Raw genomic sequence first — 27,908 nt, 5'->3', positions numbered from 1 at the left:
CATTAAATGTCTTCTATTCAGCCTAGGATGATCCTAAGTCTGCCTGACACAGCACATAAACTATAATAGCTGGGTGTTTTTAGAGTAAATTACTGTAAATAATTAGACTTTCTGTTGTCTCTGCACAGGACTGAAATGCAGCATGACTTAAAAGCCCTGGACTCTGACCTGGATAATAAAAACAACCTGCTTGATGGAGTCTGACTCATCTCCCCCACGCTGAAATTCCCAGTAAAACTGAAACACATTGGCTCTGGAAGGAATGGATGCGACTCAGGTTTCAGGCAAGTTCTTGCTCTGCCCACAGAAATACCATCTCCCAACCTTTTCAGCCATGAGCTGAGATTTCAGTCTGAGTGTAGGACGTATAGGATTTGGATAGAGCAGCTTTAATGTGAATTTTGCCCTGGGGAGAGCTTCCCTAGGTACTCACCAACCCCACGCTGCCCACCTAACAAAGGAGCGAGGGAAATAATTAAATCAAATTAAAAAAAGAAAAGCTTTGTCTCATGTGCCCTTGCCGTATTTCCCAGCCCTGGGATTGCAGTCAGTGTTCTGCTGTCACCTAGAGCCTGTTCCAGCTATTTCACCATGGAGATCTTGAGGTTTATGGGATAACCTGCTCCTGTTGCCTGTGTCCTTCTCCCCTCTCAGCTCCTCCTCGTTCCATTTGCAGTGTAAGACTGGAATTTTCTCTGCTAGACGATGCAAGCCTCCTGGGTGTGGAATCCACTTGGAATTCAGCACTTCAGGAACTTGTCAGCAGCCTGTTAAATTATCCTGTTGGCACACTGGAGCCATAGTGCCCCGAGTCAGCCTTATATTCCATCAGACATTCCACTGCTGTCCTCCCCAGGGTCGGGAAAACCCACTGCCAGTGGAAACAGGGAAACAACTGGACTGTGGAATTAAACATATCCCTCTTCTCTTGGGAGAAAGTATAACAGCTTACCACATTCCCAGCCACAACATGAATCCTTCATCTTCTCCATAGTCAAATCTGGCCCCTTGGCAATTGAGTCTTATTTTTTATATATTCACCTGAACTTGCTGCCACAGACATGTGGGAACTGCTCTTTTGTCTTTGCCTTGGAAACACTTCATATTTTCTGTCAGTCTTTGGTCCTAACTGTGCCTATTTATCAAAATGGTAACTCATAGGGGTTTTTTTCCCCCAGTTTTATGCCTCTTTCATCCCTCCTCTTCTGATTCTGCCTCTCCAGATCCTCATGACTGTTTCTGCTATCCCTTTGCTCTGCTTGTGTCAGTGCATGCCACGGTTCTTTTTTACCCCACTTGCCTCCTTTCTTCTTTGCATTCTACAGAGCCAAGGCTGAAAATGCCTTTTGCACCTCCTCTGCTTGCTTCTCCAAAGAGATCCATCTGTGGAGCAAGGGCTGTAGCTTGGGAGCCACTGCTCTGTGCTTCGTGCTCATTTTTATTCCTTTTAGTTCTGAGCTTTTCCTTAGTCTTTCTCTTCCTAGAATATCCATTAAACACCTCTCCTCTGCCAGCCACTGGCTCTTCAGTGCTTCTACCAGGCACCAGTGGGACTCCTGGCTCTTTTTTCTTTGCCTGTTTCTTGTTCCTGTATCCCAGCAGATCTTTGCTTGTTGGAAATGGGGAAGTGGGGAAAATTGGTTCTTCCTCCTGCTCTGTATTAACTTGCTGGAGAAGACACCTCTCGCTGTCACAGTGGAGTGAAATAATAGCTGGGCTGGGCCTCTTCCCCTTTCTCTTGGGAATCATTCCCTTCTTTCTTTCTCCTTGATTAGGACCACGGTCTGCCAGTTAAGCCAAGGATAGATCAGATGGCAGAGCAGGCTCCCCTGGGCCAAGCCTAGTAGGTATCTAGCTGGATTCCTGAAAGAGGAACCAGCTCCAAGGTGAACATCAGGCCCCAGTTAGCAGTTTTAAACACCCCACTGCTCTGTTCCTGCCTTCAGAAATGCAGTCTGCTGTGTCAGGACTCTGCTTGAGAAAGGAACAGAGGAGGACAGCAACTTAACGCACCCACTGAACGGGCACAGCCCGCAGGATTTTCCAGGGAAAAAAGCCCAATCCTGCCTTTCAAACATGTGGAGCTGTATTATAACAAGCTGCTGGCTAGTGGGAGTCCCTGGGTGCCACTGATGTTTGTGTCTGTGTGGGTATCTCTGACAACAAATAAACCTAATGTTTGGGAAGTGTCCTTGGGAATCTCAGTGGGGGGTGGGGTGGGGGGGGTTTGCTGCATTAGGTCGGGAACACTTTGCATTTTCAGACTTTTAATTCCTAAGTATTATGGAGATGGGTATGAAGTGCTTTAAGAAAATGAACTAATTAGTTACCAGATTTTATTTTTCTTGTGTGCAAATGGGCCAGCTCAGACTAATGCTGTTTACTTTAGCTGATTCCAGACTTTTAGATGTATAAAGGAGTGAATATTTTTAGGAGCTTTAATTCTAAGCAGGAGGCTTAGCCTCAAGGTCAGTGGACTGTGGGTATCTGTGGGTCACTTGCAGCCATTTGAAAAAGGTAGAAAATGGAATCTAACCTCAATTTGTTGTAATGGTCAGTTTTACTCCTATAGTGCTACAAATCAAAAATTGGGAAGCCCGGAGTCATCCTACAGAGCAGTGATCAGGATGGGCAGATCAGGATGTAAGAACAGATCAATGTAGTTAAACACATAATAATTATGCTAAATAAATGGAGATGTCTAATTGCACCCATCTTTCTGCTCACAGGATTTAGAACAAGGAGTTTTATCTTTCTCGTTGGTCCTCGTGCCTTTTGGAACAGAAATGTCTCTGCTATCCCTGTAAAAATCCACAGGCTGAGGACAATCTTGCCTTTGGTCTACAGTCACCAGAGTGTTTGGAGCTTTGCAGGTGAAAACTACAGAGACAGAAACTGGGGCAGGAATGGGATGGGGAAAAGGTTAAGCCTTTTTGGGCAGAGTGATTTGGGAACAAGCAGGTTGAGGAGAAAAGTGGAGGAAGAGAGCCTGGTCTGTAGAAGAACCGTGCTTGTTGTGGCTTTGCTGATGTGTGGCTGTTGAGATCCAAATGAGCTTTTGATGTTGCTATTGCTTAATTTATGTGCAAGCATGGCAAGAGGTGTGCAGTGCAAATCCTGCCTGATGGAGAGGTGGAAATGAGCTTAGAAATGCTTGAAGCTCTGAGCATTCCTGCAAAAGAGGCTGAGGAAAAAACCCCATCATAGGCAGAAAGCCCAAAATGCCACGACACTGAAATCCTTTTCCTTGATTTTGCATTGGTGAACTGCTTGGAAAACAAGACTCTGTGATTCTACCTGGCTGTAACACCCTTGAAAAGGGCTCAAAACCAACAATGTCATTCTTTGAATCCCCTTGGAAGTCAGTGGGAGTCTGCTTAGAGTGAGGGTGACTAAACGACATCAGGATCTGACCCTCTTCTCGGTGTAAACAAAACATCTCAGGGAAGGGAGAGATCAGCCAGGGAAGATCGCTAAGAACTTTGTGATTTGAGATACCTGAGTGTCTACCTGGAAGGGAATCACAGTGTTTGGAAAGCTCAAGATGTGCTTACGTGCAGCATTGGTGCACTCAGTGATTAAATAAGAGTTCATGAGGACAACTTGTGATGTTGAAAACCCCTTGGGGAGCTTGATTTGCACCTGTGACGTTTTAAGAGAATCTTCATTCCTTAGAAATTTGGATACTTGAATGAGCAAAATCCAGGGTTGCAAAGAGCCCTTTGCATGCACTTTCAATCATTGCACGGAGGTGGCAATCATAAATGGAAGTGTCAAACCGCAAAGACGACGTATCTCGGAGTTCGTGGTGATTTAGAAAGCAGAACCAGCGATCTTATCAATGCCTCTCTGGAGGTGTGACACCAGGGTTCAAGTGGTCTTGCTGCTTCAGATCCCTGCCACCAAGATTTATCTGTGTATGGGAAATAGATGAATCCAGGGGCTTCCGGCTGGTCCCCCCCAAAGCCACCGAGCTGCCTCCATTAATGTCAGCACGCTCGTAAATTCTGAGCTTGCACTGAAGGAGGCAACTTCTGCCGCTGCACAGAAGCTTCCACAGGTGTCCCCTGCCTCCTGTAAATCCATGGACACCCAGTAAAGTAGATTAACTGCAGATGGACTTTGTAACAGCTGTCCCTCCTTTGGAATTAGAGGGTTCACACTTTTTTTTAAAAGACAACCGTGCGGTGCTCCTATAAACCAGAAGGGCCCAAAGGGTTCTTTTGGTCGTCGTTTTGTTTTAAATGGCTTTCAGGTTAGGTAGTTGATTCCAGTCGATGGGAAAACAGGTTGCAGAGCTGTTGGCTCCACTCTCCCCTGTCATAAACAAACAATCCTCTTGTTTCTGATAACTTATTTTCCCTCTATTAAAGGAACCCGGTGGGTTATTTGCTTTGGTTCGCTCCTCCCGTGAGCCAGTGGTGCATTTGCATTCCATTCCCTTGCTCCCTCCAGCCCTAAAGATGCCTGCCAAAATTAGTCAACAGATAACTACTCAGAGGAAGCTTTTAAGAACGTGTTAGGAAAGGCTTGAACATTACCCATTAATGTTTACAGCTCCTAATTACGTTAATTAATCAGTCTCCGAGGTTGTCTCAGCCGGGAGCCCAAAGGCAGGATTTCAGTTCCCACAGATGTAGTTTAAGTCTCTGCCACAGCTGCTTGCAGTGAGGAGCTCAGCACGCTCTGCCTGCCAGGATATTTATGCTGGGTCCTGAACAGGTTTTTCTGGGTTTTTCCTGCTGGATTTTGAAACTCCCAGCATCTGGGAGCAGGCTGAGCCGTGTTCAGGGAGAGGGATGTTAAGTGGAAGCTGTCCCTGCAGAAGGGCCTTTTGGCAGGGGAGAAAGGCACTCAGAGAGCACTCTGCACCAGCACTGATGGTTGAGATACAGAGATGACTGCCTTGCCAAAACCTGTAATTGCTGGCTCTGTCAGAAAACAGAGGTGAAACTACTGATAGAAAAGCCCCCAGACATTGCCTCTTCTCATAATGTTTCTTTACTTTTGCAGGAAGACCAAGTGTTTGGGCAGAGGACACCCACAGTTGTGCCATCCTCTGTCAGAGCTTCATTTCCATAATTCAGAGCTTGTCTTTATTCTCTTGAGGAAAACCAGAAGATTTGGATAAGAGACGCAACCCTGCAGAGGGATTCAGAAGGAGAACCTCCTTGTTTTGTGCTATTCCCCGAAGAATTTGGTTTGTGTAAACAGCACAAAGTACAAGAGGGCAGGAGAAGATACATTCATCTCCAGGTGAGGACAGGAGAAAATACGGTGCAGACACAGATCTCTTTCAAATTTAGTCCAGTTCATCCTCATCTGGTGGAATTAGCAGGCAACCACTCATTTATCCCCATATCCTGATTTTTATGACAAGCTCACAGCTGCTCCTGGCTGGTAACTTCTGCCTCTGAGTGGAGTGTCACATGCAAGTGGTTTGTGAGCATGTGACAATCCTGTAATGGTGACAGGGAAAACAAGTAATGACAACTTTCAGTAGGTGAAAAGAGAATGGTTCTTCATCCATCTACAAATGGCTGTTGTGGGCAGCAACTCCTCTCTGTGCTGAATACCAAGTGCCAGATGCCAAAGAGGCATTTTTTTGGGTAGGTTCCTACAGCAGGAATGCCCCTGCAGGAGTGGCAGAGAAGAAGGGAATGGTTTTTCCAGACTAACAGGGTATGGAAAGAGGCCTGTGCTCAAGGGGCTGGTGATGCCTTTGGTTGTGTTCCAAGGATCTTCAGGCTGGAGCTTGCTCTTGGACAACTGTCTGCTGGAGTGGCTCACGGCACCAAACCTGGTTTTTAAGCAATTTTCCCATCAGCTGTTCCATGAGTGGCTGCCATATTGTGTGGAGGCTGCGATCCATGCTCCTGGCTCCTTGGAAAGCACTGCTGGCAGGTCGAGGTGAGCCAGATGGGACTGGAAAGCAACGCGCGCCTCGATGGGTTCGGAGCCGCGATTCCTCGGAAGCAGAGCGGAGGGGGTGCTGCTGTTGGCACTGCTGAGGTGCCATCCCTCTCTGTCCTGTTGGCTGGGCTTCACTGCTGATGGATTGCCTGGCACCTTTGCCACTGACTCCATAAAAAGCAGAGCGGACGGAGTGGGAAATGCGATATGGGCAGTGCCTGACGTGAATGAACACTTTGCCTGTTCTGTGGAGTTCCAGTGCAGAAACCTGTCTCTCCATTCATCTCCCTCCTGCCTCCCCCTTCCCCACCCCCTGCTGCCCAGGGAGCCCTGGGAACAGAAGTTTTGGCAGTAAACTTAGCTCCACAAAACAGGCTGGGGATAAAAGGGAAATACAACACCATCACTTCCTATTTCTTTCTCTTTCCCTCTGCATCAAAGCCCAGGCTGGCTGTCAGGAATGTTCAAAATGAATAAATAAAGCACAGGAACCCCCCTGCTTCGGGAGGAGTCTCATTCACTCACCATGAAGCTTGGCCAATTCCTTTTCTGACAGTACTCGAGTCAGCAGGCAGAGCAAGAAGATCATTCAAAGCTAATCAGTAAAGTGTAAACCTATTATGAAAGCACATTTACCCCTCGCCGCCTCCTCCCTCCCAAAAACCAATCCCCAAATCTGTGGGAATAACACATAGCCTCCATAAAAGTTGCTATTACTTAGATCCCCTGTTATTAGGTCAGCGATGCCACTGATGAAATGCTCCCCAGAGCTCCGAGCAGTGGCGGATAAATCCTCCAAGAAACTCATGGAGTAATTTGTTACAGCTCGAGGGCATGAGGCACATCACAGCAGAGCCCTGTGCATGAGGCTCTCCCCTGTGATTCTGGAGGCCATCTCTGGTAATAAAAACCTCATCTTGATTTCTCATCCTTTGTATTGATTTCTGTCAGGAAAGACTTGTCTTAGACAAAGGTACTGCTGTATTTCTCTGGATAATAAAGGGATCCTTCTCCGCTTTTGCGCCCAGCCCTTTTTGAAATTCAGTTTAGGGATGACTCTAAGAAGACTTGTAATTTGGGAACTGGTTTATGCACAGTGGGTAAAGAGTTGAGAAGATGATGACTGGCTTTGCATATTCAGTGCACAACCCTAAATGTGAAATTACAGAAAAAATGGGTTTGGTTTGGAACTGTACAGGAAATTGAAGCTAAAACCCCAGCTCTGCTATATCTTAATATGAAACTGTTATTAATTGAATGGATGGAATGTGTGGGAATCAAGTGATTACCATCCAGACTCAGATGTATATAATCATAGCAGCTGCTGATTTTGGATCATGTGTACTCCTGCACTATGAGCCATACCTTGAAGAAAAAAAAAAAACAAAAGAAAGGCAGGTCTGTAGGTAAACTGCATGATGCTTCCTCAAAAAACTTTCAAAACCAATTCTCTTTCTTTTCTAGTATGGCTGGACAAGGCCACGTGGAAATCTGGAAAGCTTTATGTGAATAATTTGCAAGCCAAAAAAGAGCAGCTCCACAGAAGTCAACCCGGGTAAACAGAAGCACGGATGGTAAGGCTGGAAAATGCAGTGTTACATCAAAATTATTTTGTCTCCTCTGCAGTAGGATTGTTATAAGCAACTGGAACAATTTCATTTAGTCTAATCCTTTGGGTTTTGCTTTCCTTGGCTTTTTTTATAACCTCTCTTCATAAGAAGCTGGTTCGGGTCTTGAAATGACTGAAGCTGTTCCCTTGTGCAATGAAAGCGATAAATATTTACAGCAGTTCTTACAAGCTGAGAAATTTAGTATGTGCTCATTACTTTTGTAATCTAAGAGTAACTGTGCTGAAAGACAATACCTGCTAATTGTATTTTCTATCACAGTCTTTTCAGAGTGAAGGATAAAATACGGAAGTTTGGGTTTATTTTCTACTCCACACAGCAACATTTATTCAAAAGAATCTTTGTTCCCCTTTATCTGTTTATTTAGTAGACTATGGAAAATGGTAAACTCGGTCAAAAAGCCTAGGTGAAGAATAATTTATAAGCTGCTTAGCTGTTGATCTCTCAGACTGGCTTAGGGGAGAGCCAAAACATATCCTGGCAGGTAATAATTAATGCAAACCTTGACACTTCAGGCCTGGCCCTCTGCTGAGCAGGACACAGCTCTCAGTTCTGCAGAGTCTCTGGCAGGAAAGCCTGGCTCTGCAGGATACACACACTCCCCTTGTGGAGAAATCTGCTGATTTTTTTTGGTTGTTTTTAAAGCTATTTTGGATGCCAGCGAATGTGTCTGTGGGGAAAGCGATTCTGGTCACTTAGACAGAGGCCTGCTGTGAAGAGCAGGACTGTAGGCAGCTCGCTCTGATTCCTCTCAGCTCTGTAAATCACCGCCTCACTCAGCCAGATTCAAATGAACTCCGGTGTTGGGCGGTGTCCAGCCTGTGCTGAAGCTGATGGCAGCTCTCCCACTGCCTTCACTGGGGGCACAATTTCATCTGCCACGCTGCTAAATCACCAGAAGAGCTTTTATCAATGAGAGCTGGCTGGTCTTGGCTGAACTGTGCACTACTGATTTTCAGGGATCACAACAGACAGTGAATCTGAGAGAAAAGAGTAACAGAGAGTGTGATGGGGCTTGGAGCACCCTGGGATAGTGGAAGGTGTCCCTGCCCATGACAGGGTGGAATGAGATGAGCTTTAAGGTCCCTTTCAACCCAAACCATTCTGGGCTTCTCTGATCAAACACTGACTGCAACAAGTGTGTCGATGCCCCTCTGCCACCAGCGGTTCTATTTTGATAGAAAATGGTTAATTTAAAAAATAGGCTGTTGTTTCAGATGGGTGGGTTATTGTACAAGGTTGGAAGGGAGCTGTTTTCTCACTCTGTCTTGGCTGCAGCAGAACAAGCCTGACTCGAGGCTTACCTCCAAGCACCCTGTGTGTGGGTGTATCTTAGTCCCATCTAATATAATCCCTTGCTCGGGATTATCCATAAAGCTGTCCGAGATCAGTTAATGTGGAGCTTATCTGCAACATCTGCTTTAATCTCTGTTAGTTTTCAAATCTAGGTGAGATTCAAGACTACTGAACCTGACTAGCCAGCCCAGAAAAGGGAAGCTAAGGAAACTTTACAGCTTGTTTAATCAGGTATTCATATGCTAGGCTACTGATTGTGTGCCTCTAGCCTTGAATCTCACCTAAAGATGAGATACAAGTGTAGCAAGGAAGTCCCATTCCGCTTTAAGGGCTACAGAAAGAAAGCTCAGCATTTTACATTCCACCCTAGACAGGTACATGAGACTGAGGGCCCTCCTGCAGCAGGCAGCAGGAGTTTTGATGAACTGCCCTCTCAGCCATCCCTCTCCACCTCCCTCCACTGAACCATGGCTTCAGCTTCCTCAAATGGTCCTCTGGATGGCTTAGGCTGCTGGTTGGCTCTGGTCTTAAGTGTCTCTGTGGAACAGATTTAACTTTTAATAGTGTCTCATAATACCTTTGAAGAGGTTTATGGCTCAGCCTGCTTCTCTGGGAGATTGCCTGTTCCCTGCTAATCTGCTACAGAAACACTGCCATTGGTTCCTGCAGTATTTCAGGGAGTTCTCCCCCAGCTCCAGAGCCAAGTTAATTGGACACCATTGACCTGTGGTAGAGAATGACTATTAGGTGAGGAATATTAAGCAAAGGGAGTAAGATCTTTCTGTACCTCAGAACATGCTGGGAGCTGTGGGGAATGGCAGGAAATGGCAGCTCAAGGAGTGTGCAGAGCAGGCCCTGGGAGAGGGTTGATTTAGGGAATGGGAAAGTACTTTGCAATAACTGAGGTTTGTAAAACCAGCAGCACTTTCTAAAGGAGAGTAAAAATACGCTGGAGTCTTGAGAGTCTGTAAGAGGCAAAGGTGCAAGAAAGAAGAGAAATAGGCTGTGGCAGACCTGTGAGAGTGCTGCTTTTGATCATTCTTCCTTTTTTGACAAACACTTCACAGTAGCACAGCTGCCCAAACCTGATTGAAGGAGTCAAGGAACAAACAGAGCAGGATTTCATCAGAATGCATTTGTGTTTCCAACTGGAAACTGCATGCTGAAGGCAAGTCCAGTACCCTGAGCAAACACTGGATGATTAATGGACATGACACTGGTCCACAAGATAAATACAAGCCCTGTAACATCACGGAGCAGCTCAAGACACAAAACCAGTTTGCAGAGCAGCTTTATGCAGAGCAAATGAAACCTTGCTGCTAAATCCCAGAAGTTTTGGGTGCTACTTCCCAATTTACCAACCCACTGGATGGGGTAAATCCCAGAAAATGATAAAACCAGCCTGTATTCCTTAGGACAAGGGCTTCCAGTGTCAGAATTGCCAGTCTCAAAACTTCTTTGGCTGAAGTAAACTTCGTGGGAGACGCAGAGGTGTCAGAACCTGGTTTAAGACTGTGTAAGTATGTGCTTAACTCTACTGAGACGTGAAGTTTCCCTGAAATCAGCAGCACTGCTCGAGGAAAGCTACATTTGGAGGAGTGGCTCCAAGGTCAGGCCTCAAGTACAAAAGTGCTTCAGATTCATGTGGGCTGCTGGATAATACCAGCAGCAGGCACCTGGATGGCAGTCCCAGTGACGTGATGTGATTTGCTATGGCAAATAATGGAGCTTCCATCTCATGGAAGAGTGAGTTCCCTCTCTTAAACCTGATGTGTTCAGACAGGGAGAAAAGTCACTGTTCCTGAAGTTTAGAGTGTGCTGCCTGTAATTCCAAAGACTGAGCCCAAGGTAATGTGCAAAGTGAAGGTATCCCACTCCAATGTTTGTGAACCTGATCCACAGCCAGTGACTGAAGGAGCACTTCTGACCCCTGCCAGCAGCGATGCCTGCTCTGGTCTCCCCAGTCAGGAATCCTCCAGCTCAGGATTTTGGCTTTGCAGCTGGTGCAGAACTAACTCCTCCTCTGGGACTGGCATCACTACCTTAAAGATGGATTCTGCAGTTTGTAGGAACTCAAAATCAGGCTCTTTGGGGAAAATGGACTTTTTAAGGGGTAAGTGTTTCTCTTTGCTCACCGGCACTCGATGAAGCACTGGCTGATCTGGTCCTGGAGGGTTTCCTTGATGTGGGACCCCTCTGTTTGTCTCAGCTCTTGCCTGAAGGATGGCTCCTCTCTCTCCTGGACTTCACCTTGAAGGACATTTGCCTTCCCAGCACCTATCTGCAAACTGCTCATTGCCTCCAAGTCAGGAGGCAGGCTCTGAAAACAAGAGGAGAAAATAAAAGGTATGAATAAAAAGAAACTTAATATTTACTGGAATGCCAGGGTGACAGTGAATCCCAGCTTAAGCCTTCATTTACTTGCAGGAAGCCAGGAGAAAAAAAAAACAACCCTGTGCTCATAAAAAGTGCCTGGATGCACACAATGGTCTATTGTTGGTATTTCAGCATTAATTAACAACATTGCAATGTACAAAAACAACCTTTGCAGCGTGGGATCCTGGCATCTCAATGAGACAGGTGAGAAAGCTGCTGTTCTGCAAATGCCAGCTTTATCCATGTCAGAAGGGTGCCAGAGAAATTTTTAATTGAATTTTCAAATGTCTGGACTTCCCATTGGTGCTTTTTAATTAGCCAGTATTGTTTTTAATTTGTGCACTGAAATTTTTATATGCACTGCTTGCTCAGTGGTTTCCTGGTATTTTGTTGCAGCTGGTCAGACTCCTGTAGGAAATCAACTTCCCTTGAGAAACAACAACAACAAAAGAGGAATAAACAACCCCCCCAAACACTATAATAAAAATCACAGCTCCCCAAGTTTCCCATGATTTGATAACCTTGGCAAGAAGGGCTTCTCAGCCAGTTTCAAGTCTTAGAATGATTTCTGCTCGGTGATTGATTTTGCACGTGTAGTTTGAGGGAGAAAAATGAAAGTCTTTCTGGTATTCAAATACAGAAGCATGAAAAAACCCATCTGTGTGGGTGGGCTGAAACTTTGCATTTTTCAGCTTGCAATCATTGATAAAGTTAAGATGTTCCCAGTGTTTTGTGAGCTACTGCTACCTTGCAAGTGTAGAGAAAAATCTGATTTTAAAAATTAACCTGTGAACTAGATTTGTGGTTTTAGGCTTGGGTTTTTTTTAATTCTAGAACAATTGGTTTTTTCACATACTTGGAAATTATTAATCACATTGTCTGATGGCATATGGCAAATTTAAGAAGGGAAAAGAAAACATGTCAATCTGGTTTCGTAGTATGATTTTATTACTTTTCAAAGTTAGTGACTGACATATAGGTGGCAGCATATGTGAACAGAAGCTGTTGGTTGGCATGGAAAAAAACCAACATAATTTTGCTCTGGCCTTTCAACTTCAGAGCATACAGAAATTGTCCTTAATTGGCCCATCTCAGACTAATTCAGTAATGCATTCTTTTTGCTCTGGTGATGTATTTTCTACTGTACTCCAAGTCCCAGTTCCAGAGGCCTCCCACAAAGACAAAAAGCTCTGTCAAAGCTTTGGCCAGCTCATATTTAAGATCTGTTATTCCCTGTTTTTCCGTGCTTCCACCAGGTTCCAAAAATCACTGACAAGTGCCAAGCAAATTTGGTTTCAGTGAGCACCCAGAGGGATCCCACAGTGTCCAGAGCAAGCACAGAAGCCCCGTTCAGGAAAGCAATTTACTGCCTCCCCTGCATCTGGGATGTGTGACTTGCACTGTGCTACAGGAATCAGTCAAGGCCACCAGGGAGAAAATATTCAGGAGGAAATAAGAGCAGCAGTGTGGTTTTGAAAGGTGCCTGCACATGTTCCCTTCCTGAATGTGTGACCCAAGTGCTGCCTCTTACCCTGAGATGTTACCTTTGCTCAATTCCCAGTTTCCAGGGGAGTCAAGTGTTTCCAATCTTCCTCCTCACCAGCACCTATGTGTAAGTACAACACAGCTACTATTATCAGTGTTTATTTGTATTTCACCATTGTCTGCCTTGCTGATGTTAAATGAAGCCCAGGACAGAGCCAGATGTGATGCTGCTCTCTTGGGGGCTGGTTTGGAAAGTGGAGGTCCAGAAACAACGCCTCTCTTTGTCTCCCTACAGCAGTCCTCAGGGGACTGCTTTCCTGAGAAATTCCCATCAGATGGGCATGGGGATACCTGCAGCTTCAGGGAGGCTGGTCTGGGGCTGATGGAGAGAGGCTGAACATTTAAAGGTGAAATGTCTCCAGGTGAGCAGTTTATTGGGGCTGGGAAGGGTCAGCTCCCGCTCCACCTGAACTGCTGGATGCATGATCCCTCCCTTCTCCTACTCAGCCTCTGGCACTCAGCTGACCCTGCAGTGAACCAGTTCAGCTCCCTAAAAAGCAGAAAATAATCCCTTTTGTCTTTTCCTCTCCTCCCCCCTCTTCAAGTTACTCATTTCCCACTGTAACAAGGTGAATCAGCCAGCCCAGGAGCAGCTGAGGGCCAGTGCCGCAGCAAGGGAAGTGCTGGACAATGGGACCAGACCACAGGCAGCAGAGCTCCTCCTTGCCATCCCAGAACCTTTCCAGCTCCTCTGAGTTGCTCTCCACTGCGTCTTGAGGGAGCCTTGGATGACCAGCTTCTCTCACTGCCTCCCTTTCACCAGTCCCAAAGCCAGATGAGGTAAGAGCTGTTTGAACTGGCAAGAAGGTGCCAGTGTGAGTTCAGCAATAGGAAATTCGTGTCTCAAAAAGTGACCTGCTACAGCCCATATCTACACTTGAGCCCAGAGTCGTGGAGCTGCTGTGGACTCAGTCCAGGGAGCTCTGAACCAGCTGGCTCAGATGCTGATAACAACAAGGCCATGGGACATGTTCTGGCTGGCAAAACCCAGCCGAGCCATGAGTAAATATTTGTGCAGCTCCCTGGTTATCAATTCATTCAGTTATCAATACATCTGCTGATAGGAGTTTATGAGCTGTACTCAGCACTGAGGCTGAAGTACAGACAGAAACCTGCAGAACAGCTTATGAGAAGAAGCTCTGTTGTATTTACCCTTTGGTTTTTTGGTTTTTTTTTTAAATTTCCAGAGTCTGTTTTACTACAAGAAAAACGAGAATTAATTCTAGAACAAGACTTCAGCCATTCACCTTCAGTATTTCTCCAAAGAAAAGCATGAAAGAGAACAGGGCAAGTTGCTAAGGCTGTATATTCTCCACTTTCCCCCCAATCCTCCTGGTTTCTTGTTTGGCAATAACACACTCCAGCTGCGATGGGCGAGGGGAGCATGAAATGGAGAGCACAGCTGGCTGTGATAAATGAGGCCTGAAGGACTCAGGGCTGGCTAATGTAGAACATACACAGCGTGCCCTGTTTATGAGGGGAGAGCAGGAGGCCAGCATGTGTCAGGAACGTAAGGCTGGCTCCTGTTCTGGGAGAGGAGGAGGAGGAGGAGAAAAGCACTGACTGGCAGCAAGGGCATCGTGCCACAGTCATTTGATTTTTAAATAAAACAGCACAGGTGAATGTACAGCTGGCTTGACTTTCCATTCTGTGACTTTGAAATCAATGCAGTTATGTCAACAAAAAATGAGTGGACTTGAGAAAAACAAGGATGAGGAGACATCAGAAGAACTTAGGTGTGCTTGGGCTAAAAGGTGAAATGGGGACTGTCTTAAAAGCAGCTTCCTTGGACTGTAAGAACTGATCCAAGTGTGTGGATGCTCAAGGAAGTGAATCAATTGATAAAGTAGGGAGGGAATAAGAAGATGAACTAGACAAAACTAACTATGGAAGGGAATTTAGCAATATAACCTCAAAATAGACACTGGGGCAGTGGGAGCTGCTGAAGGAGATGTAAAAAGATGTCCAGAGGATGGAATCGTACCACTGTTTTAGCTGTCAGCTCTCTACCATTTGTCAAGGATTTTCATAGAAAATGCCTGTCTTTTGTCGAGTAAATGATGATATAAAATGTTCTAGACTATTAAAACACTTGAAAAAAAGAAAGTAAGCGATGAATAGCATGGGTGATACCTTCCTGCTTTGCAGCTGAAGAAAGCCACTCTGTTAAACTTATTTTGTCCACAGTGTTCTTGACCTAATTGCAGAAGTGTGTGTCCCCCTAAACCTCACCAGCTTCCGAGTTTAACACATTCCTGACCTGGTCTCAGGAATGAGGAGCCAGCTGCACAACCTGGGGCCGTGTGTTCACCTTCAGGTGCTCTTGGGCCTTCAGAAGGAGACAGAATCTCTCCAACAGCCCTGCTAGAGGTTCTGTTCTCTTGTCAACGAGCAGAACTCAGAAGAAAATAGGTCTAAAAAAGCTTTGGCCATCTGAAGATGCAAGAGGGAATAGGAAGTGAAATAGCAGGAGAGTGCTAAGAGAGAGGATGAATTCCAACAGCTCCAGCAGGAATGCTTCCCTGCTGGCCAGTCTTGGACCTGTGCCTCCTTGCAGTATCATGGGAGAGCTTTCCATGTGTCCACATGGCTGTTGTGGAGCTCTGAAGTTATCCTGAGTGTGCTTCCATAGCCCTCTAATGTGCATGTAAGGAAGACAAAAGCCAATTTATTTCTAACATCCCTTCTCTCGGTGCCTCTAATGTTCCTGCTTCTGAATCAAAGGGAGGCATTCTCCAGGAAGATGCTAATAAATAGCTTTTCCTTGGGGGAAGAAGCATTTTCCCATCTTTAAGAAATTTCTCTGTCCATGTGAAATTCAAATTTGTTAACTCGCCCTACAAACAGCAACTCATTTAGAAACAAATTACAAATATTAGATGGAGACAGTGAACTTGATAATGCAGTGCTGCCACATCAGTTGTAGAATAATGCATCTTAATGAAGGCTTCCCATGTGAATAAACCATTATATTTACAAGCTTTTCACAGTTAATGACCCAGAACTGGATAACGAAACTCACATTTTTAGTGTGGTCCTCTGTCAGCAAAAGTATACATATTAATAATTGATGTTGCTGTAAAAATAGGACATAATATGAAGATTCCTGAGTTTGTGGGAAAATAGGACTACATGGTCCATTAACTTAAAAGGCTTATCTAATGTTTGATGGGCTTTGTCTTTAAAATCCTTGTTTAAATTAATAAGGCAAAATGGACATTTGTCTAAAAGAGAATTTTATTCCAACTCATCAGTCATGAGCGTGCTGATGAGATTCTTCTGCTCTTCTCTCGTTCCCCAAAAGAATTCAGGTTTTAGGGAAGGGGAGGATGTGCCAGTAGAAGGGAGAAGACATTCCCTACACCTCCCAGGTAAGTCAGTGGGATGAGGGACCGTGTGGGTGATAAGGGGACTGGAGACAGGGTGAGGGAGTTGGGGATGTTCAGCCTGGAGAAGAGAAGGTTGTGTGGAAACCTCAGAGCCCCTTCCAGTGTCTGAAGGGAATACAAGCGAGCTGGAGAGGGCCTGGAGTGACAGGACAAGGGGGAATGGCTTCAAACTGAAAGAAGGGAAATTTAGTTTAGATACCAGGAAGGAATTCTTCCCTGTGAGGGTGGGGAGGCCCTGGCACAGGGTGCTCAGAAAAGCTGTGGCTGCTGCTGGATCCCTGGCAGTGTCCCCAGGCCAGGTTGGACATAGCTTGGAGCAGCCTGGGACAGTGGAAGGTGTCCCTGCCCATGGCAGGGGTGGAATTGGATGAGCTTTAAGCCCGTTTCAACCCAAAGTACTCCATGATTCCACAAAACTGTGTCCGTTTTCCCTTCCCAGCCTGGGACTTTGATTGCTCAGATCCCTTTCCTGGCTGGAAAGCCCTGCCTCGGTGCTGAGTCAGCTCCCCAGCCTTTGTTGTTCATTATGAAGCACTTGGAGGTGTGCAGGCTGGCTGAGCACGCTCAGGGCTGCTCTTCCTCACAGAGGAGGAGGAGGAGGAGGAGGAGGCCCTGCTGTGGAACTAACTGCTCCTCAATTGTTCCATTACAGCTGCGCTTACGAGGGAAAGAGCCTTCGTGGCAGTGAAATAAATACATTTCATTTCACTCCACGTCGCAAGGCTAACGTCCCTATTATGCCTGAGAGGTAGATTTACTGCAGCTTTTATTACTGGGTACTTAATTTAGGACAGCTTCTTGTCGTAGGCCTGGAACAGCAGAGCTGAAGCACATGCTCCGTGGTTTTATGGGGCTCCAGGAAATGTTCTGCCACAGCCAGGATTGCCCGTAATTATAGGATTTCAAAAGATGGACCGGTTATGTGGCATTTTTTTCAGTAGGTTTGCAGTTTGCTTCTCTGGGGGAGAAGCTTTCTTTCCAAATATTTTTAAAGTAAATAGTTGTACTAGTCACTTATTTTCGCCAGTGGTGAAAATGAAATGTTTTTTTTATACATTTGGATTACACAGGCATGTAGACGAAAAGAATTTACTGTCAGAGCAACTGGGGTCCTGTTCTTTACTTACAACTATTATTCTTCAGGTGGAAGGTCCCTGCCCATGGCAAGGGGTGGAATGAGATCATCTTTAATGTCTCTTCCAACCCAAATAATTCCGTGATTTTATGATACAATTCTGTTGAATTTTAAACCATGATCCAGACTACATATAAAAGTTTGCTGTAGGATTGAGCTGCAGCCTTGCTTTATTTCCTCAGTATAATTTGTCAGGCTGAGGGAAGAACAGATTTTAAAGAGGTCTCTTATCTTGTGAATCATAAAGTCATGGAATGGTTTGGGTTGGAAGCACCTTAAATCCCATCCAGTTCCAACCCCCCAAATGAAAATTGTATTAATAGAGGTTCCACCATTAAATGGTGATAGCCACATCAATTATATGGCTGAATTCCTAAATTAGGCACAAAAAAAAAAAAAAAAAAGGAACAAGTAAGCAAAATATATTGCATTCATTAAAGCTTCCCTACTCTCTGACTCACTCCAATGGCTTTGCCAATTAAAATAATTGTCATATGTATTCCAACAAAGCATTTGTAGCAGGAGGCCTTGTTCAAGAAATACTGAAAATGGTTGGTTTAGAGATTTATATCTTCAGAAATACATTTACATGCAACACCTTTTAGGAAGATAAAAGAAAATTTGAAGTGGACAAAAGGTTTACATTCAGGGCCAGATGAGTTGATGTAATTTTGGTTATGTTTATTTCTGGTACGATACCTGGGCACGCTGTTAAACTTGTACTAAACACGGCAAGCATGTTTTGGGCTCTGAAAGGCAGTGATTTCATTGTTAGTATGACTGCAGCCAACAAAAGCCACGTTATTTAGCATGCTTCTTGCTTCCCAGAGTCCTTCTGTTTCAAAAATAAGCAGGCTTAAAATTTCTGTTGAAAACAGGACAGATTAGTTATCGCTGCTGAGATGTGAAATAACAGAGAACTCTGTGCTGACATCCAGGCAAGCAAAAGTCATTTTAATCTTAAGCTTGGCAAAACCAGGCCTGATCTGCGGCACTGCTAATAGCTGCCCACTTTCAAGAGCTGATGAAATATTTTAAATTTCACTTGATGGAGTTTGTAGTTTGTTAAACCCTGTATAATATTTATTTAGCCATAGTCCATAATGTTTACACAGAAAGCTATTCTGGGTAATGCTGATTTTTATTTTTTTTTTTTTCTGACTGGGTGAAATGAATTATATTTATCAGGAATTCAGAGAAGGAGGAATGTTTGGCAGGCTGTTTTCCCAGATATAAATAAAGCATTAACTGAGACAACATGCCTAAATTAGGCTGTGTTTAAAAGAGGTAAAAAGGAGAGAACAGCTTTTTATTTAACACCACACAGATCCTTTAATGTGAAAAGGATCGTGGAACCAAGGAATGGTTTGGGTTGGAAGTGTCCATAAAGCTCATCTCACTCCTGCCAGGGGGTGGAATCTTCCACTATGCCAGGTTGCTCCAAACCCCATCCAAGGTGGCCTTGGATATAGAGGAAGGAAGGATGGTGGAAATACAATGTCAGAGAATCATAGAACAGCAGGTATTGCACCACTAACTCTTGGGGAAGGGCTGGAATTTCAGGATAGAGCTGTGTAAGTGTAAATCCACAGCTGTGCCTGTGAGACCCTAAACTTGTTCTTGCAATATCTTGGAAGTCTGATATTCTGGGAGATGTGTTTTTCTGAGCACCTTTAGGAGAAGCTGAATCTGGTGTGGTGATGTGTGAGGAGGAAAAGCTGATGCTCCAGTGGGAACCACAGTGGCTCCATAGGGCTCATGCATCCTGCTGAACTGTATCCATTTGGAAAAAAAGACATAAAAGAACCATGAGGCTTTGTCCTACTAAAAGGAGAATTCCTTAAGCTATGGAATGTTTACTTTTCTGAAAAGATGGGTTTCTGGATGTAGAACTGCTGGAATTGCAGTTCTTCTGATGAAAATTGGAAGGAGGGGCTTTTCTGAGTCAGCCCAGCCCAGGGAGAGGAGGCTTGGGGAAAAATGTATCAGAGCAGTGCAGGTGGAGAGAGGGACTTGCCTTTCTGTATTCTTTTTTCCTGGACCCCTCTAATTCCTGCTCAGCAGGTTTAGGGAAGGTGGTTTGATTTACTCTGGGTGGTGCAGAAACAACAAAATCCTCGGGAGGTTCAGTAACAACTTTTCCTTGCCAACTTTGGAACGTTCTGACAAAATAAAGGCACTTGGCAAACTTGAACTTCTCCAGACACAACAGAGCACTTAGCAAGGCATTGACTGGAATTTCTTGGTCTGGCTTCCAGAATATTTTGAGAAGAAGAAGGTCGAACTGGACACAGCACTTGGTGCAGCCTCACCAGTGCCCAGCACAGGGGAGAAATCCCCTCTCTGGTCCTGCTGGCCACACTATCCCTGTGACAGGCCAGGTGCCCTTGGCCTGGGGCTTCATGTTCTTCCCACCTAGATGCTTTAAGTCAACTGTTCCTCCAGTCCCCTACATCCTCCTACTCTGATAAATCAGTCTGATGGCAAACTGTTTATCCTAATGTTTCGCGTTAAACGCAGCCTTTCCTCTTTCCAGCAGCCTGTGCTCTGAGATTGTAAGTACAGCTTCCTGCAGGAGAGTCTGTGAGGGAGAGTGCTGAGGGTGGATCCAGGACCAGGCTCGGGCTGTTCCGCGCTCCCCTGAGACAAAGCAGTTGCCAAAAGCCAGGTCACACACCCAGCTACACCGAGCTCTGCAGCAAAACTCAACATCAGAACCTCCAGGTGGGGTTTTTAGTGACAGGGAATCTATAAATGCCAGAAGAACAGAGCAGTTACAAAGCTGGTGTGTTAAATGGAGCTGAGGTGGTAAAACAGAGCAGGAAATGCAGCTTGGGTCAGACACATCAGTGTGTGTTTAACTCGGTGTGTTTTCTTGCCACATCAGTGTGGTTTGAACACAAGCCTGTGCCTGGAGCAGTGGTTCTGGTGGTCGTGCTGGAGCTGGCAGCAAACAGCCCCGTGGCAGGGATGTGAGGAAGATCAGGAAGCAGCTCAGGATACAGTTATCAAGATATATGTGCTCTTAGGAGGATTGCTTCTCTTCACAAATTAAACTGGGACTGCAAAGTGTGATTTATCGGGGCTTTGGAGAACGTGTGCTGAGGGAATCATGCTGCTTCTGCAATTAGGCTTTAATAAATAATAATAAATAATAATAACAAAAAACTTAATAATAATGAGGCTTTACTTTTGAGTCAAGAAAAATCTCTGGAACACAGGCTTGTTCTCCATCACCAAGCAAAAGATGAAATAGAATTGAATTCCAGAAAAGATACATAAATTTTTTCTGAAGTAAGTGGAGAGTAAAGAAAATAATGCTGAATTAAGCAAAAGACTGGACAATTCCTGGGTTTGACACCTATTTTCCTATTTTTTAGGCCAACACAATTGAATTTTTCCAGAAATCTTCTACGCAGAACTTTGAATGGATCAGCTCTTTGTGCAAAGCAGTCTTTGTCTGAAAGTAACACAGACATTTTTTTTAAAAAAAGCCCTGATTATAAGAGAAATTATATTTATTGCAACAAAAGTCGAGTCTCCTTTGGGATGGACTTGGAGTAATGGATGGTTGGGTCTTCTAATTTATCTAAGTCGTGCAGCATTAGAAAAGCAAATTCAACATATTTACACATGAAGATCTGTGGTCATTTTTTAGAGGGCTGACGTGATCATACATCAAAGGGACTTGACCTTTGGAGCTCCCTGCCTATCTATCAGTGGGAACCAATGTCTGCTTCCTTTGGAGACCAGGGAAGGGAATGCAGCATGGAAAGGGAAAGGGAATATAAAAACCCTGGAAAGATGAACAGATTTTTAAAAATTTTATTTAGAGTTACCAATTTTTTCCCCCACGTGCTTTGATTATAAACTTGATGAAGAGCAGTGAGTCAGAGTGCAGAGGAGCAAACATCAATTCTCTTGCTTTTAAATGGAGGTCAGGAACTGAATGCACTCGATGTGTTTGGTTTTAATTCCCTTCATCCCTCTGATCACATAGATTACATTATGCTCCCCATAAACCAGGATGTTCACATCCTAGTTCCCAGTTCCTCCCACACTGGGCCACCATGAAATGAGGGCTTGGCTGTGAACCCTCAAATAACTGACGCCAGATTTGGATTTCCTTCCTGAGGACTCGACAGAAACGTCATGGGATTTGACAGGAAACAATCCCTTGTTTTGCAAAAGGTGGCATTTCTAACTCATTGTCAGTACCTCCCAAGTATTTAAGTCTGCACTAGTTAAAATCTGGGAATTCTGTCTTAAACAGGGGCAGCACTGGCACCCAAGGCTCTGTTCAGCTGTTACAGACCAGCAGATACTAAAGGCAGTAATCCATAAGGTGTTACCTGGATTTAACAAGGCAAAGCTTAGGTAAATGTACATTTTCCTTCCTAAAAGTAAAGTATGAATGCTATTTTTAACTAATGTGAGATGTATTCTTTAGGCACAATCAGTTTTCAGAACCCTATAAAATAGCAAAGGGCAATTCCATTGCTGGGCAAGAAAATCACCCAAACTGCCTGGGAAAAGCAGAAAGCCTCCTTTAAATCAAAATTAAATTATTAGTTTATAAATTAATCACTTCAGAACTGTAGAACATGGAAGCAGAAATAAACTTAACAAAGGCAGAGCAGTGCTGAATGTTTCTGTGATGTGGTGCTGCTGTACCAGAACTTTACTAGGGCTTGGTACAAGGGCTGTGCTGTTGGAGCTGGGTGAGGCTTGACACCTGTTAGTGCCTCCAAAGACTTGGAGGAGGGCAAAAAAAAATGTCAACAGTAAAGAAGTTACTATTTTTTGGGTATTTGCTGCGAGGAAGGGGGTGGGAAGAAGAGATTCCTTCTGGAAGGGGTGCTTTAGTTTCTTCCTTTCACCCCCGTGCAATTTAAGTGACCATGGGCAGCTGTTCACTTCCCTATGCCTCTGCAGTAGGGGGTGAGGAAGATTTTGATTATTTTTAGATGGACTTAGGGAAATATTGATGGATTATTATGCCAGTTCTTTGGTTTCTCTTCCCTGCTCTTGACATGCACAGGCAGTAGTTTGCAAAGGGGTGGGAGAAGAGGATTTTGCTTCTTTAATTGAATTGAATATTAGGAAAAATGACTTATTTTAGCCCACTGGAAGGGCTGTCAAGCATTCAGCCAGGCTACCCAGGGAAGTGGTGGACTCACCATCCCTGGAAGCTTACAAAAAATGTGTGGATGTGGCACTTGGGGACATGGGTTAGGGGTGGGCTTGACATTGCTGCATTGATGGTTGGACTTGGTGATTTTAGAGGGCTTTTCCAACCTCCATGAATTCTACTCCAGACACAAGGCAGCTCCCCAGTCTTGAAATCATGACTGAAAAGCTGATTAATAAAACTTGCTGATCACGCCTAGGTCAAATTCCCTGGGACCCAGGGCAAATCCTCCACAGCCAGTTTCCACATCTGCCACACACATTGGAGAGTGTACAGACAGCACAAACCCATTCAGCAGAAGACAAATTGTGCTACTCCCGGGCCATTTATCATTTCAGCTGAGTTCTGTGTTCCTTGGAGACTCCTTTTAAGATAGGAGGAATCGTAGAAATTATTTTCTCCTCTTGGGTTGAATTCTAAAAGTCTCAAGAACAAACAGAGTGTGGCATTTTGTGTTCTCTAGGCACAGCCCCACTTACCATGCCCAGAAACACCATTTCCTCCTCTCTCAGTTTCTCTGTTTCCTTGCGCTGGCGGTACCCACGCCAAACCTGGATTGTAAACAAAACTCTAATGAGATAAATGGGCCCTGGTACAGCTTCCTTTTCTGGGGCAGACACAGGAAAAAACAAATAGAGGAAGGAAAGGCACAATATACCATTGAAACTATTGCTTTTTAACAGCTTGCCATCTGCTTTTTAAAATTTTTTTTTTTGTTTTTAAACAAATTCTGAGGTTTTTTATCCCCTCACACTGCTCTGGGTGGCTTCTAAAAACTGTCACTGCTTCATGAAGTTTAGACGTATGATTTAGGAATTATTCATATGTAAGGACTTCTTGTGGAATTTAGCACTGACCTCTGTCCTTTTTTCTAGATATGGAATGAACTCTTCCCCTGGAGATCACAGAAAAAGGCATGAATTCAGAGATGCACTGAATTCCAAGGGGATGCCAGAAAGAGCAACTGAGGTCGTAAAAACCAGAATGGGAAAACAACATGTAAGTTTTAAAGTCATCCTGCATTGCCAGCGCAGGACTGGTTTCATTGATCTCACATCTAGGGTCCTGTCTCATTTTTAAAGTGGTTTAAATGATGTATTTCACCTTGCTGGACACCCTAAAAAGGATATATCATTTCAGAATGCTTCCTATCCTGTGAGCCGTCTTTCTGTCTGCAGCTGCTCTCCTGACCAAAACATTGTCATTTGGCTTTGCCAGAATTGTTGCCACATCAGAAACTCACCTTTTGAATGCAAGTGGCAGCATCATCTGGATTTTTACCCCTCTCTTGAGCCTCTTTTTGACTTTGTCTTTTCTCTTCAAGGTAAATTCTCTTCATGAATGCTGCTCGAGCACGGCCTTGGCGAGCCCGTTCTGCCACCTGGACCACTTTAATGCCTTCTTCAAGTGTCATGGCCGTGACAGGTTCCTTCAACAGCACAGCCAAAAAAAAAGGGATGAACAAAGGAAAGTTAATGTTCGGTTAACTGCCTGCCTCAGTTAGAAAATGAAACAATGAATCAACTCGTAGAAAGGTCCTAAGATGAAGATATTGTAGGAAACAAACAGCAGAGACTCCTGTTGATGTGTGATGAGGAAAACCTGCCTTGCTGGCAAGTCACAGTGGCTCACAGAGTCCTGCTGAACTTGATCCATTTGAGCAAAAAGACACAACCATGAGGCTTTGTCCTACTAAAAGGAGAATTTCTTAGGCTGTGGAATGTTTTCCTTTCCTTTTCTGAAGGGAGGGTTTCTGGATGTGCTGCTGGGATCGCAGTTCTTTTGATGAAAATGGAAGGAGGGGCTGTTCTGAGTCAGAGGGGGAAAATGGATTAGAACAGTGCAAGTGGAGGAAGGGACTCCCCCATCTCACTCCTGAGAACCCTCATGCTCCCCTTGGAAAAGCTGAATTAGTGTCCTTTCTTGATGTTCACCTCCCAACTGGAGGCAGCTCATATTTAATTATTATATTTATATTGTGTGGCACTTAACTTCAGCAGGGCTTTCTAGGACAGAATGACATAGATTTCCGGAACAGAATTACACAAATGATGTGCAGAGCAGATTCCTGACATAAACTCCACTGGTTTTGATTTATGTTGGACTGCTCCTAACAGCACTGCCACGGACACTGGAGAATTCCAGTTGGTTACACAGCAGCCAGGATTTCCTGAGAGGACAAGGTGCAGAAGTGCTGACAACCCTGCAGCAATCCCAGGGGTGAGTGAGCTGGAAGTGCAGCACAGGACATTGGATTTACACTGGGTGAGGTGATTTTATTGCTATTTATTCAATCTCTGGCTCCCTGTGGCGGCCTGGTGCTCTGGCTGAGCTGGCTGCTCACTAGACAACCTCATGGATGCCATGCTGGAAAGCAGCAAGAGCAGAACTCTGGGAAGCAAAAAGACTCCAGGACAAACTGTGCTGAAACAGGATCTCCCCAGAGCAAGGTCAGGCGAGTAGAAGAGCAGAGAACTCACCCGGAGCTGTCCTGTGGAGGAGCAGGGAGGACTGCAGCTGCCCAACAAAGCATCTAGCAGTGCTCTGTCTCTGCACTCTGCCTGGGGCTGTTTCCATCCCTGGGGACTTTCCCTCTGTTCTTTCGTGGGATCAACAGGCACAATCACTGCTGGAGAATTCAGGGCAGCACTGTGGGCCATCAGGACTGTCTCTTATGGCTACAACATCTATGAATCCAAGTTACCCAGACATGTAGGCACAGTTGTTTACTTCCAGGGGTCAGCAGTGCCTGCTTGGAGGCAACATGCCACTCCCAAAAGGTCAGAAGTATATCAAATCCAGAGCAGCCTTCACTGGGGCTCTCGTGTACTTGTCTGTAATGACTTTTGCTCTGCCAAAACTCAGTTTCTGCTCCTCCCAGCAGCTGCAGCTCTGTAGCTGCACGAGAGAAACTGCACTCATTGTTCAGAGGTTATAAACAAGTGAATGCCAACAGTGCTGCTGACCTGAACTCTTGAGTTCTGGCCGCTCCAGTGAGGAATCCTGGGCCAGGAGAGCTTGGTTTCAGTAGGACTAATTACATGGTGGGGGTTAGTTAGACAAATAAAGCATTAACTTGGCCACAGTGCTGCTCTTTCTGACACTCTGACACACAGAAAGCAGAGTAGAATCATTTCAGTGTTACCCAGACTCGAGATGTGACTGGATATTGTTTGACAGGGAAATCTAAGGTTACTTTCTGCCTGTGCCTTATCTGTAAGCACACTTCTACTTCCTCGCTGCTGTAGAAGTGCTTCTCACTTCAGTGGCTCATGTGTTCAGACACGTGGGGCAGTAAACTGAACGAATCAAACATGACACGTAGATGTGGGGTACATTTACCTGTTCTAGCAAACCAGCATTCAGCAAAATCTCATCCAGGAATTTCTCCCTGTCCTGCAGGATGCTCAGGTTTTCTTTAATGAAATACTTTGGGATGGGTATGTCTATGTCTTCCTAGAGGAAGAAAGGCATGAGATGCTTTTTAGGATTGCATTTAAGTCACATTACTGATTAACTGAATACCTTTACAAAGCAACAAAATAAGGACAGAGGTTGTTGAAAAATTTTTGAGTATTGGGGAATTTGACCTTTGTAACAGCTGCTGTTACTTTTCAATTACTTTAGGCCTAATTCAACAAAAACAAATAAATCAACCCAGTTTGTGAACCATGTGAGCCCAGAAATCTTTCTTCCTATAATGGCTCAATTATATTATCAAATTGCTAAAATATTTGGCAGGGTTGCCAGAAATTTAAACATGATTTCCACTGAGCTGAATACCTTTGGTTGTGTGATCATCCCACTTCTTGTTTTAATCAACATGAAAAATAGATCTGTTCTCTTGCCATTTTTTAACCATTATAAGGAACCAAAACACAGTTCTAAGGTTTTTAATAGGTATTTTGAGCTGTAGACAAACTGCCTGCCTTTGACTGTGGCATTTCAGACACTTCTTAAAATCAGGCATGACTGGAAGTGCCTGTCTTTACTCATTTCTGTAATTAAAAAGATGTAACTGATTTACATTTCTCCCAGTTATTCCCCTACAGGATTTCAGTCCACAACAAAAAAAGACACAGAGAGGAAGGCAAAAAAACCCTCCCCAAAAGTTAAGATGCTGTAAGGGATGACACAACCTGTTCCTTGTACTGAAGACTGCAGGTAACTCTTCAAGAATAATTACTGGCAATTTGAGTGTGTGCGTGTGGGGAATGTGTCTTCTGGTCCAAGTTCCCTAAAATCCTGTTTTCACTACTCCCTGATCTATCTGCTGTGGAAATTGCTGTGCTTTCACCTGCTCAGGGAGACCTTCTGATCCTTGAGCCTCAGTGCCAGCTCTGGAGTGGACAGGGAGGAGGAGAACAGCACTGGCTGGAAGGAACAAGCTCCATTTCTGCCCTGCCTCAGGCACACGGTAAATGTGCTGCGCGGGACCTTCCAGTTCCTGGAGCAAGAATCTGCAGGGCTGTGGCCAAGGAGAACAGCCCCTGTGAACTGCCAGCTCACTGATTTCATTCCCCATTCCCTCAGCTGCACGCTGAGGGACATCCCTACCATGGCAGCATCAGAAAGCTTCCACGTTGGGCTGTGTTCACCCCTGATGATTTTATCAGTGCAGAGGTCTGGTCTGATAAAAGTTTCTGAGTATTTGTCATGCTAAACTCCCTGTTTGCACCTTCCAGCACCCTTGGTAGTTGATGGAAATGATTCTGTGCTGTACTCTTGAGTGCAAATCACTCCAGGTGGATTAAAATCTTGAATTATAAAAAATGGTTTGTCTGGATACCCTCCTGTAGGATGAGAGGATTTTTAGGCTGCCAGGGAGCAAAATGAGTCAGTGTGGGAGTATCTCTGATGTCTCATCTGGCCTTTAATTCCAAGTGATTCTGGATTCTGATTTTTACTGACTGGAAAAAAGAGATCAAAGCCCCAGTGCCAGGGCTGGAAGGGGTGAGGAGCCTGCTTCTCTTCCTAATCTCTTTTTGGGGCCCAGCATTGGAAAGTCAGGTTTGGGATATTTAACCTTGAGTCAAATTTGCAGCTTTTTAGCCACTCCCAGCTCCCCATGGGATGTATGGATCCAAATAACCTTCACAATTACCCCAGGAAATGTAGTGGCTGGATGTTGGAAGGCAGCTGCACAAAACCACGAGGTACAGAACTGGAGAAAAAGGAAAGCTTGGCCTTGCAGTGACATAGTACAAAATAGGCAATATCATCACATAAGATACAAAATGTTGTGTCCTCTGCCTTCAGTCCTGCAGGATTTTAGCCCCTGATAATACAGAGAAAGGAATGACTGGAGATATCCTTTCAGGGCAGAGTCTTTGAGAAAGGGGAGTTATTCGTCCGCTAATTCTGTTCCGTTACCAAGAATATGTAAATATTTTATTTAAAAGAACACCCCATAAATCTGTATTCTTATCTAGTAT

General features: G+C 44.7%; 1 protein-coding gene and 2 long non-coding RNA genes across 4 annotated transcripts in view; 2 read left to right on the top strand and 1 right to left on the bottom strand.

Annotated features, from left to right (window-relative positions):
* LOC109145767 overlaps nucleotides 1–672 on the top strand; it is a 67,606-nt gene extending 66,934 nt beyond the window's left edge. The window contains exon 3 of the long non-coding RNA XR_002047434.3: nucleotides 129–672. This is a non-coding gene — a long non-coding RNA (uncharacterized LOC109145767). The remainder of the gene's footprint in view (nucleotides 1–128) is intronic.
* Nucleotides 1–27,908, bottom strand: part of IQCA1 (IQ motif containing with AAA domain 1) — a 101,672-nt gene that overhangs the window by 60,216 nt on the left and 13,548 nt on the right. The window contains exons 3-6 of one of the 2 annotated variants that reach the window (XM_039555024.1): nucleotides 25,816–25,929; nucleotides 23,717–23,902; nucleotides 22,953–23,024; nucleotides 10,973–11,157 (exon numbers count right to left, since the gene is read on the bottom strand). In XM_039555024.1, the coding sequence (XP_039410958.1) occupies nucleotides 10,973–11,157; nucleotides 22,953–23,024; nucleotides 23,717–23,902; nucleotides 25,816–25,929 (557 nt within the window). The remainder of the gene's footprint in view (nucleotides 1–10,972; nucleotides 11,158–22,952; nucleotides 23,025–23,716; nucleotides 23,903–25,815; nucleotides 25,930–27,908) is intronic. The other variant, XM_039555025.1, reaches the window with a different exon arrangement.
* Nucleotides 2,996–27,905, top strand: LOC109145764. The gene is made up of 10 exons (XR_005602332.1): nucleotides 2,996–5,256; nucleotides 7,378–7,487; nucleotides 9,905–11,183; nucleotides 11,265–11,417; nucleotides 12,470–12,825; nucleotides 13,304–13,538; nucleotides 21,556–21,659; nucleotides 23,349–23,472; nucleotides 23,798–26,637; nucleotides 26,779–27,905. It is a non-coding gene; the product is annotated as an uncharacterized LOC109145764 (long non-coding RNA).

The sequence above is a fragment of the Corvus cornix genome, chromosome 7 (genome assembly GCF_000738735.6).
Source record: "Corvus cornix cornix isolate S_Up_H32 chromosome 7, ASM73873v5, whole genome shotgun sequence".
Taxonomy (NCBI): domain Eukaryota; kingdom Metazoa; phylum Chordata; class Aves; order Passeriformes; family Corvidae; genus Corvus; species Corvus cornix.
This window is presented reverse-complemented; position numbering and strand designations above follow the sequence as displayed.